Source organism: Plutella xylostella, chromosome 30 (genome assembly GCF_932276165.1).
Source record: "Plutella xylostella chromosome 30, ilPluXylo3.1, whole genome shotgun sequence".
Lineage (NCBI taxonomy): Eukaryota > Metazoa > Arthropoda > Insecta > Lepidoptera > Plutellidae > Plutella > Plutella xylostella.
In genome coordinates this window covers 2,912,201-2,924,612 of record NC_064010.1, presented here as the reverse complement: position 1 = coordinate 2,924,612, position 12,412 = coordinate 2,912,201, and the positions used below count along the sequence as shown (strand labels likewise).

At 36.7% G+C, this 12,412-nt stretch overlaps 1 protein-coding gene across 7 annotated transcripts in view; it reads left to right on the top strand.

Moving 5' to 3' along the window:
- The window catches only part of LOC105381501 (synaptotagmin-7), a 487,160-nt gene extending 475,836 nt beyond the window's left edge, over positions 1-11,324 (top strand). For all 7 annotated transcript variants that reach the window (XM_048631907.1, XM_048631908.1, XM_048631911.1 and 4 more), the window contains 3 exons: positions 2,434-2,602; positions 9,434-9,646; positions 10,152-11,324. In XM_048631907.1, the coding sequence (XP_048487864.1) occupies positions 2,434-2,602; positions 9,434-9,646; positions 10,152-10,252 (483 nt within the window). In that variant the 3' untranslated portion in view covers positions 10,253-11,324. The remainder of the gene's footprint in view (positions 1-2,433; positions 2,603-9,433; positions 9,647-10,151) is intronic.
- The last annotated feature ends 1,088 nt before the right edge of the window (positions 11,325-12,412 follow it).

The following is a 12,412-nucleotide window of genomic DNA, read 5'->3' as shown; positions in this document are numbered from 1 at the left end:
GGGTTTGTTGCATCTGTAGCATGTCACTATATTGGAAAATGCTGTTTCTTCACTTGTATGTTCCGGATTTTTGTTCTTCATCTTTAGTTCTTCATCTAATAGTCTCGCTTTTACATATTCTAACTTAATATCTGTATTTATTGTTTCTATTGCTGTTATTAAGCTATCATACCTTTCTTCTAGTCCTGTCAGTATGTAGCAGACTTTATCTTTCTCTTCCACTTTCTCTCCGGTGCATTCCAGTTCCCGTACGATGGTATCAAACCTTGCGAAATACTCTTCTAGTTTCTCGAATTTTTCATGTTTCACGTTTAGCAATTTTCTTCGTAAATGAATCTTAGTCATTATACTCTTTCTTTGGAATGTGTCTTCTAGTACTTTTACCATTTCTTGTGCCGTGCTGCACTCTTTTATTATGTTTAAATGCTTGTCCGTAAGGCATTGAACTATGATGCATTTAGCCTTCGCATCGTTTGCTCCATATTTCTCATCACTCTTTTCGGTGGTTTTGCTTTCCAAAACATATTTTATCTGTTTTTCATCTAACAAGCATTTGACTCTGAAGAGCCAATTGTCGAAGCTTGATGCTTCCAACTTTGGGTAACTTTGCGCCATATCGCCCATAACCTGTTATTTATATATCGTTGCGCAGTGGATATTTATATAGAATTAGAAGAATACTCACATATTGGGTATAATTAACTTTTATTGTAATTTGGAGAAAATAATATGTACAGCCATGTTGTTTGTTACCAGTAGACAAGGAAGTGACATTCCAAATTAGGTGGACTCTTACCTTTAGAGCGAGGCTCCATTCCTGTGGTGCTTCGCCGCGCTGCCTTGTATTAATTCCATAATTATACAAATGTGGTATTGATGACGTCACCCTGAAAATTTTATGGAAAACAACGCAGCGCAAAGTTGCTCAGCGGCCAATGGAAAGATAATATTTATTTTGCATTGAAGTAGTAGAAATGGGTTAATTCGTAAGAGAACTTAACTCCGCAGTTCTTCAACATCGAATTTTCGTTTGTTCGTTTTTGGTAACCTCGGCTCGCCGTGCGTCGTTCGTATGAGTCTGGGTGCGGCTGTCACCTAACGACACACAAACACTGTGATTACATTACACCCCGATCTATTCAAGTGTTTGTATTGGTGCTTATATACGGCATCAGTGGAAATCGGACGCTATTACCAGGGGATACAGTTTCATTTTCAAGTGGATTAAACGAGAGCCCTGAATGGTCACTGAGGTGGGCTGAAATTTTGATGCGCCAATCTCATGTTGGGGTTTTTGGCGGGGTTTTTGGCGGAATGTTTATTTTATCCGTGGATCAAATGTACGGTGAAAGTAATTAAATATGGATGCCAGGCCGTGTTCAGAGAATATCACTTAAGCGTTATACTACCTACACTACTAAATATATACTCTTATAGGTAGTGGTGGTGTAGGCGTAGATTAAGAATATATGAAGTAGATGGATTGCCGGTGCAAAAGAAACGTCTCGATAAATAAACTCTTCACTTCATGTTGCACCACTGAGCTCGTTTTCAATTAGATCGGTTAAAATATTTGTGATTTTATTCATTGCTATAACGGTTGTCATGAGGCTAACATGAAACAGTTTGACTGTAAACAAAATGCGGATAGTGCAGATACGGCCTAACTTTAATAAAATTTGCTTACACCTCCTGTGGGTTGACTGGTAGGAAATGCTTATAGCATTAGGTCCACCCTTTGTACACTTATTACCCGACTGCCGAAGGAGGAGGGTAATGTTTTTCGATTGTATGTTTGTATGTATGTATGTCTGTTTCTTTGTTCCCTCCTGTAGCCGGCTAAACGGCTTGATAGATATTGATGTATGAGGTATCGTTAGAAGCGTATTGATTGCGCGATGGTTATAGGCTATGCCACGTTACATTAAAATGTATATAGCGCCCTCTAGAGGCCATAAAGTGATGATCGAAAAAATAATATTATTCCAACTATGCCATCAAATGAAAGGAATTGTGAAGCACATTACAAAAATATGCATATTGTAGGTATTTAAATCACAAAACCAAATTATTGAAATAAAAAATGTTCATAAAATAAAACCCGACTGCTGACATAAAACTTCATAAAATAAAAAGTTACAAATAAAAAAATATAATTATAAACAAACAAAAAACCCGACTGCACGCTAAAAAGATGAAAACAAGCCCGAATGGAAAGTATTCCAGGCGGGGACCAACTTGACCGCCACACAAAGTACCTAAGTAACATTCAGCTAAATGGTGAACCCTCTCCTGGTCCCCGCCTGCGATACTTTCCATTAACATTGGGGCTTGTTTTCATCTTTTTAGCGTGCAGTCGGGTTTTTTGTTTGTTTTTTTTATAATTGTGCTATAAAGGATTAAATAAATAACCCTCATCCCTGTCCTTTCCAGGTGGACCTGAGCGAGAAGCCCTCCTTCTGGAAGGCCCTCAAACCCCCGGCCAAGGACAAGTGCGGGGAGCTGCTGACGTCCCTCTGCTACCACCCCAGCAACTCCGTGCTCACGCTGACCCTGCTGAAGGCCAGGAACCTCAAGGCGAAGGATATTAACGGGAAATCTGGTGAGTGCCTTTTTTTACGCCGGTGGAAAAATTGTGTGTCTGTTTGTGGTAACGTAGCTCCGTAACGGCTGAACCGATTTTCGTTTTGGTTTTATTGGGTCGTAGTTCATGTTATCTTGAGTGTTTTTAGCTATATTTCATGTAAATCGCTTTAGCCGTTCAAAAGTTATGCGACTTTTAGTGTTGTTTTTCGGGGGTTTTTAGCGTTGGTTAGGTTAGGTTAGGTTTTTATGTGGCCAAGGACATAAATTACGTAGTTTTGGATTAAGTGGTCTGGTGACAACAGCGGGGAGCTGCTGACGTCCCTCTGCTACCACCCCAGCAACTCCGTGCTCACGCTGACCCTCCTGAAGGCCAGCTAGGAACCTGAAGGCCAAGGATATTAACGGGAAATCTGGTGGCTTTTTTGTGTATCGGTTTGTGGTGGCGTAGCTCCAAAACGGCTGAACCGAACTTAGTTTTGTTTTTTAAGGATCATAGGTGATGTTACCCTGAGTGTTTTTGGGCATGTTTCGTGGAAATCAGTTCAGCCGTTCAAAAGTTATGCAAGTTTTGGTGTTGAATGTCGGAGGTTTTTATATATGGTTAGGTTAGGTTTTTATGTGGTCTACCTAACAACGCCAATAAGATTTCTGGTGAGTATTTTTGATGTGTTTTAACATAATCTACACACACTGCCTGTAATAAGTATATAAATAACTTATAAGTACCTAGTTACTTATAGCTCCTATGTTAGTCCCAATGTAACAAGGGGCCTATGACCATATTTCAGGTACACCTCTGAACCCCCAACCAATATTTATGCACCTGGAATAGGATTATTAGGAAATATAATTATTTATGATGTGTATAAGGAAAACAAAGGTGCAGTTACAATACTTACTTACATTAGAGTGTGACCTTGACCCTTTGATACAAGGATTGCGTGATGGCCAAGCAAAATTCTTACACAGAGTAGATTTTTATCAGAGGAACCCTATGACACACATCGATCATCATGTCACTAATGTCATGGGATTATCATTATGACTGATAAAATTTTAACCAGTACTTATAGTAATCAAAAATAAATTAAAATATTATTAGGAATAATTTATAATCTTATTCCAGTGTTAAGATAGTAAATAAATAACTATAATAATACTATTCAGAGCTGATGTGCCGCTGCACCAGTCTTGGGTTCTATTCTTTGTCACATTTAATTTCCACGAGTATATAATTTTGTGTATAGCTTGAGGTCTGTTTGAATTAAGCATTGGCAATCTACAAAATTTCTCCTGAAATCCCTCGGGAGTCGACTTTGAGCGACCCGATCGAGAAACAACACGCCATACATAATGAAGTGGTTACAATTGAGTTCCGATATTATTGTGACCTTGACCTTGAAGGGGAAGAATTTCATTGAAGCCTTACAATTTGTAATGAAATACCTCCTTACACAAAGGAAGTCTCGTTTGACGCACTTTGTAGATATTTGAGATTTGATTACATAATACCTATAGGATGCTTACTTGTGTAATAATAAATAGAGAATCAAATAAATAAAAAAAACTGAGATTAACAAATATAAAAAAAAAAAAAAAAAACCGAATGGCGTAGTGGTTAGTGACCCTGACTACTGAGCCGATGGTCCCGGGTTCGATTCCCGGCTGGGGCAGATATTTGTTTAAACACAGATATTTGTTCTCGGGTCCTGGATGTGCCCGTAAAATGGCAATAGGCCCGCCCCCTATTACATTGGGACTAACATAACACTCTGGCGAAAAGTGGGTGCAGCAATGCACCTCTGCCTACCCCGCAAGGGAGTACATTAGTACAAGGCGTGAGTGCGTGTTTTTTTTTTTTTTTTTAAACTAATATAAATAAAAACATTCAGGAACCATGACAAAAATACTGTATTTTCAAGTATAAATCAGTATCAATAAATACAAAATTTATTTAAAAGATCTGCTGTAAAGTAGAATTGTAATCTATATTTCAAATTCTACTTTTCACCAATGTTATGTTATGAAGGCCATATTTTCATTTCTTGGGCACATCTAATAATCAAGTACAAATATCGGCTCTACGAGTTCGCCTAATCCTAATCTTCGGTTATTTAGTCACAGCGGGCAATTTAGTATGTTTACAGTCAAAGTCACGTTTGACCAGTGTTTATAAAAAAAATATTTTTTTTTGGACATATGGGCTCTCATATTGTTCCAGTTTGAGAGAATACGTTATTTATTATTTACCTGCTATTATTCAAGTATTATCAGCCAGTGGTCTGCCGTAAAGTTTAACCTCGCTGTAAGCCTGCTCGCTTGTGTTCATTATAAACACACACGTGACGCGACGACTCCGCGATATTGTTTTAAAATCAGAAGGGCTAGCACGGGGAGCAAGACGCGCACATCAAGACGTGACAAAAGTTTTGCATCGCACTTACTCACATCGCGCGGCCATGAGAGCCATGCTAGGCTAGCAGATAAGTGTAGTAAAACGACTAGTGTGACATCTAGCGGATATCGGGAGCACTAAGCACCGCAAAAGATACGTTCGGAAACAGAGCAACGGAGTGACCTTGACCTTTAAAGGTCGCATTCCGGGAATGTTTACAATTATTTGCGAACTCCCTGTAACTTTCATCACGCAGACAAGCAGAACCCTATTTAATTAAATAATGCTACAGGTAACAAACAACAGCGGACTTGTTTATACATTGTTTCAGTAATTTATAACCTTTTTAATCGGGTTATGAGTTAACCCTTAATTTGAGCCGCATTTTGCGATAGGTAACTTAACAAAATTTTTTTATTTAAGTAATGTCGTTAAATATGTATAATGAAAATAGCGCAGATAGGTAGCAGGGAAAATATTCTATCTGACTGTACCTACCATAAAATAATCCATAAAGAAGCAGATATTGGAAAACTTCTGAAAAGGCTGAAATTTGTTCACTTTTGTTCACGATTATGAGTTTAAAGTTAAAGTGAAATATTTTACTTGAAAGAAAGTTTACCATTTAGCCGTAACGGAAGCAATTTTTCGTTAGTAACTTACCTACAAATTTATATTACGCTACAGTAAAGTTAGCCGACAAAGCTCTTTCAATAAATAAATAATAAATATGTCGGGACATCTCACACACGAACGTCCGACCCCAAGCTAGGCAAAGCCTGTGTTATGGGTGTCGGACAGCTGATATATGTACACAAATACATAGATAGATACATACTAAATATAAATATCAACACCCAAGACCCGAGTACAAAATATCTGTGTTTAAACAAATATCTGCCCCAGCCGGGAATCGAACCCGGGACCTTCGGCGTAGCAGTCAGGGTCACTAACCACTACACCAGTCGGCCGTCAATCTGCAAGCTGAAGAGGCATTGGGCCACATGATATGGATCTCGAAATCGAAAACTGTAAATAATTTAAAACTTTACAAACCTCACAAACTCTATTTTTTACGTGAAGAGGAGATATTCAACGGGATAATGATATCAGGAAATGAGGATGAAAAGCCATAAACCGAAATGGAAGCTTTCTGGCTGTGAAAAAAGTAATAATAATAATGTCCTCCTAGCCGAATTTCGACCACGGCGGCCAATCTCAATTGAGATCAGCCATCTACGCAGGAGTGGATTATAGTGCCCAAGTGTGTGCGCAGTACACAGGAGCACTCTCTGTTCCATCACTCTCATAGCCCAATGGGACGGATTGACCGACACGACTGGAGAGAGCTAGGCGCAGGACCGACTGCTTTACATGCCCATCCGACAGCATGGATCGTTTCACTGTTTCGGACATCAGGTGATCAGCCTTCTATGTCCTAACCAAACTTAGAACCACAATTTTATTTAGAAACACAAATTGATGGTCCCACCCGGGAATCGAACCCGGGACCTCTGGGTCATGAAGCGAAGCTTCTACCACTAGACCACAGAGGCAGGCAGTGAAAAAAGTATTTGATTGCTAAATACCCTTACAGGTTGGAATTCTATCAGTGATGTTCCCGAAGAATTCAAGTCAAGTTCATTTGTTTTTTTGGATAATCTGGTCAATTGAAGGACTTTGTACAAAGTCCTTGAATTCCTACAGAGCAGACTGTCACACACAATAAATTAACTTACCTAAGCACTGTTTTATACATACAGTCTTATTCAGTGTTAGTATAAAATAATATAAGCAACAGACAAAGCAATTATCTTTTTGAATCTGAAAAATAATTGCTAAAAAGCGATATTGCCATATCAGTAATAAATTCTTCGTCATATTTCAGATGCTACAATTTCTAAAGAGGATTAACTAATTGGACTTTTTGGGGCGTCTGATATACCTCCCTGATTTATTAGTATTATTAGGCAGTCTTGGATCTTGGATTTTTACTAACTGGTGCCTTTGTTAGATAGGTACCTAAAGTCTGTTTTTTAATCTCAGATACCTACTAAATTGTCAGATTCTGAACGGTTCATCAACAGTCGATTGTCCCGCCAATATAACGATACGGCACTTAATCGCGGGATCAATTTTGTACATCGGTGATTAAAAAACAGACTTTACTTGCTGTTTCTTTTTAAATTAAAGATAGTAATAAAATACGATAGCTACTCTAAAACATTATTTCTAAGAGTGATAAGTGAAAGTTATACATGCTTTCATTTTAGTTTATCGATACATTAAAGTATTTTTCATGTCATCTTTAATTCACCAGAGGAGCCCTAAAGTTAAGTTTTTGTGTTGGGGGTGGATACATATATCTTTTTCGCTGACTGTACGGTTCCGTACAGATACTCTAAAGTTCTGAACGTTATAATTAATGAGGCATCATTAGTGTAATGTTTCACATAAATTCATGCTGTTGTTTCCTTAAAGGAGGCCATTATTTTCATTGCAAATACCTACTTACTGTGATTTGGTTGATGCCGGAGCTTGCTAAGGGAAATTCATCAGGTATTTTATTCGTCTACCTTTTGTGTTTGCAGTAATGGTTCCCCGTAAAAGGTTATGTTATTGTACAAATTGGTAAGATTTGTCAATAATAATAGTCAGATTTGCGAACAAAAATGATAATAATAAACGTAGCTGTATGTCCTATGTTGGTTGGTAATCTGGGCCGGGCTAAGCAGGCCAGTATTAGTAGGGCACACAAAAGACCACCCTTTAAGTTACAACCTGTTGAAATCGTATCAAAGCTACCAGTCATCGGTAGGTAGAGTTATTGATTTTCGGTGGTGGTACGGTAGCTAATCTATTTTTTTTTTGTGGTAATAAAGTAAAAAATAAATGTTTATGTATAAGTCAAGTAGGTATAAGACCCTCGTCACCAAATAAGTCGCGCTGAAATCATCAAAACCCAAGCACGCTCTTAATTAGATTAATATCTCGTTATTGATCTTGCGTCGGCCACTTGTGAGTTTCGGCCACTTTTGGCGTGGAAATTAATTATGAAACACGAACCCCCGCCGTCAGTTGTCGGCCAAATCTGACACTTTGCCGACAAGTTGCCGAGGTGTTTGTTTTTAAACAGTTCGGGAGCTGAAAAGTAATTTACTTAGTGCCAGCTTCGCCATAGTGGGTTAGATAGAGCATAACCAAGGATTAATGGTTGACTTTTGACACATCTCTCAAGAATTTAATATGGAGATGACGTATAATTGATGAACCAATCCCTGGTTACGATCTAACCGACTATGACGAAATTGGAGCTTAGGTACTTAGGGGCCGTCCATTAATCACGTGAGGTCGTTTTTCTCATTTTTTGACCCCCCCTCCCCCCTGGTGATATTTGGTGAGGTTTAGGACCAACCCCCCCTCCCCCCCCTTGGATCACGTGTATTTTTTGGGAGTCTCTATGTAAAGCCTATTTTTGACTAGAAAAATATAACGAAAATTGCGTTTTGAATTGAAACGCAACGGCGGGCGAGTCAATCAAGGTAATACTACAAATCGTTCAAATTTTTGCGCCGTTCAAAATTTCGGTTTAGAAATACCTAGCGCTTTTTGGCAAAAAATTAATACACGTGATATCTAACGAGACCCCCCCACCCCCCACGTGATGTTTCGTGAGGTTTTCCGTACCCCCTCCCCCCCCTTTTGAGCCTCACGTGATTAATGGACGGCCCCTTACTGCTTATTGGTACGGTTAGGAGTTGAGTTGGGTACAGGCAACAAGAGATTAGTGAAAACGGCAAATAGATTGATCCTAAAAGGCACATGTCAAAGATTAATTGAAGAATATTTAATCGATAAGTTCCTAGATCACTCCAGCTCTCTTTTAACTAACTAAGTACATATAATTCTTTCCTTCTATCACTCAAGTACATCGTAATAATAATAATTATGTCGGTTATTTACGTAGAGGTCGGATACTTGTTTCTTTTGCCGTCTGTAAAATGTACATTGTGTACCAACCGCCTGCAATAAACTTTTTGGCAACAAGTTGCTGCTATGAGAGTCAGAACACACATTATGCTGCGTTCCCAGTAGTCAAACTTTGTCACTGCGGAGCGCGTAACGCTGAAAATAGCGTAGAGTAAACGCAAAACTAACTCTGAAATGTGAACGAACTGCTAACTCAGTCGGTAGCAAACTGTTTATAGAACAAATACACAATAGTTAGTTAGTAGGTATATTGTATAAAGGGGTAAAGGAACCTGACCCCGGTAGCATTGTAACTTTAAGATGAGTCAAGTTTCCCCAGACTGTAAAATTATACTCTAGGTAAATTTTGATGACCGTAAATGTATTTCTATGACCGTGTCATCGAGTGAAATATCTTCTTCCTCACTCTTTCCCTAAATTTCCCCTTCAATATTAATAAAACCCACTCTTTCACCTCCCCAGACCCGTACGTGAAGGTGTGGCTGCAGTTCGGCGACAAACGCATCGAGAAGCGCAAGACGGCCATCTTTAAATGCACTTTGAACCCGGTTTTTAACGACTCTTTCTCCTTCAACGTTCCGTGGGAGAAGATTCGAGAGTGTTCGCTGGATGTGCAGGTCATGGACTTCGACAATATTGGACGCAACGAGCTGATTGGACGGATATTGCTGGCCGGTAAGAATATTTGAATTTTTCCTGACAGTAAATTTTTAAAAAAGTCCGAGAAATAGTTGCCGGTGCTGTGTTTTGAAAAATGAAAATTGAAAAAATATTTGTTTAAGCTAAAGATTATGAAAGTTAGAAAAGTTTTTTTCAGATACAATAGTTTTTAGCATTTCATAAAATTAAATATTATATGTAAGTACTGGGTATTGGGAGGATGGTTCTAAAAATTTGAATAAGCACGAAGAGGGCGTGAAACGTGATAGATTTGGAAAAAACGCTTTCAAACGGAAGTTATGTTTTTTTTTCAATTGACGGCGATACTTGGTTTTACCCTTCATCCCTTAGAAGACGTCAATATAATTAAATGTTGTAACATTTTAATGATGAGTTACGCACTCTCAGTATCAAAATATTATACGTAATAGATTTAGAAAAAATTGTGTTGTAATTTTTAGTTAACTGTGATTTTCCTGAATTTAACCTGTTATTTAACTTAGCTATTTTTCATTTCCAGGCAAAAATGGTTCCGGTGCTTCAGAGACCAAGCACTGGCAAGACATGATCACAAAACCGAGGCAGACCATCGTGCAATGGCATCGCCTGAAGCCTGAGTAAACTAAAAAAAGTTGTTATTTGTAAAAAAAAATATTTTAACGAAAAAATATTTTAAAAGTTATTACAAAACGTCATAAGACTGAACGGTTAACAAACGTAAGAACGAGGTGGAATATCTCCGATTTTCTGGATCTTGCTGTGCACGTTTAAATATTTATTTATTTGTTTTATATTTTAATATTTTTTTTTTTGGGGATTAAAAGAATGTTTTTTTTAAATGATTTAAAAAACGAAAACTTTTATTTACTGTGTGAAAAATATATTCAAGGAACTGGGATTTCATTTAGGTAATAACTGGGTTTAATGGGAATAAAACTTATTAAAATAATATAATTTTAATCCACTGGCGTGGTGTTTTATAGTATCATGAAAATCAATGTTAAGAGTTTTAAATTGTTAGGATTATAAAAGTAATTGTTAAATAGTAGGAAAAGATTACGAATGTCGAGTTCACGTCGCACAAAAAGGTAGTTTTTCTTTAATAAATTTAATATGGTTTGGTGAAAGTTTTCAATATTTTGGTAAAAATAACATCATTTTATTAAAAAGGATAACTGCCAAATTGCTATTAAAGATAAAAGTATAATGCAGGCAATTAATATTAACATTTAAAGTGTCAAATATAATTTACTGTGTGTGTGCATCTAAAAAGTGGTACCAGAAAATTCTAAATTAAATGATAAACATAGGAAATGGTAAAGAAAAATTAGACGGTCAATTTTAGGCGATTCACTTTCAGTTATTATTTATACATATTTTTAAAAATATGTTTAGGTGTGTTTTTGATGAAACGTACAGTAAATATACCCTTATTTACTGAAAGTTAAAACCAGTATTAGTTCTCAAATAACACAGTCATAAAATCTGTCACTGTCGTAAAAAAAACACTGAAAAAAGCTACAGTGTGGTAATTATAAAAGGTTATTAACTTTTTTATAACTAAGGGGAATAGTGTTCTGTAACGAATAGGAATCAGTGCTCATTGTTACATGTTTTAAAAAGCTTATTATATTCGGTAAATAAAGTAGTTCAGTCGATGTTGAAAGTAAATGATGATAAAAAAACATTACTTAATTCAAAAATTGTATACATTTATATAAAAAAAAATGTTTTATAGAGAAAACGTAGGAATATTTTATAGATGTATCCTAAATTTTACCATGTAGCTTGTTGTGATAGGTGTTATACATTAGGCAGTGTTTAAAATGTGATCGGTCATGTTGCAACGGTATAAAAAAATAAAGTTTTATCGAATGTCTGTTAACGTTTACGAAATAAATGTTCAATTCTCCTCATATCTTCACTGGTCGATAAAGATATGAAACAAAACTTCCGTTAAAAATTCTTTCGGTGAGTTAAGTTTGTTTTTTATTAGTATCAAATATTATATCATATTCTGAACTGATTTGGTACTTATTTATAAAACATACGGTAAATTACCTACGTATCTTGTCGTCCATTGAAGATTTTAATCACTTACGTACTTACCTAATAAGATCCAGTTCCATTTTTTTAAATAGTACCGTAAAATAGTTTTTATATCCTCAAACAGAGCTTCGAAATCAAATTTTAGATACAAAAATGCCAATCAATCTAGAATAATAGTAGCTTGTTTAATAAGAGTACCGTTATTTCTAGGTGTATTTGTATAGAATGTATAACTGTACGAAGCATGTTATAATTTTATACCATCGGCACTGCATAACAAAGAAACATACTTATTTTACTTTAATACGCCAAAAAGGCGATGCAATTTTTTACGTCACAAAATTGCTTAACACTGAATGCTTGTGTTAAATTTGTGGAACAGCCAGTATATTTATGACATATTTGGGAAGTTGCACAAAAAACTTGTTTTGCGTCTTGCACACAACACGGCGGCGGTCGGTCGCTGGTGACCTACTTTAATTTGCATGCAGTTTATGCCAGTAACTTAACCTTATTTTAGTATACTACCTCATTTCGTACGGTCTGCAACAGAGATATCTGACCCCTTGTTGTAACCAGCAGACAAATGCTCGTTCTTACAGTGAAATCAGCCAAGAAGTTAAAAAAAAGTTGTTGCAGTTTCTGTGGTATAGAATTAAAATGCTCGTTTCATGTTGATGTTAAACACGTTGACTCAATAATAAATATCTTTAAAAACATAATTCAAATAAA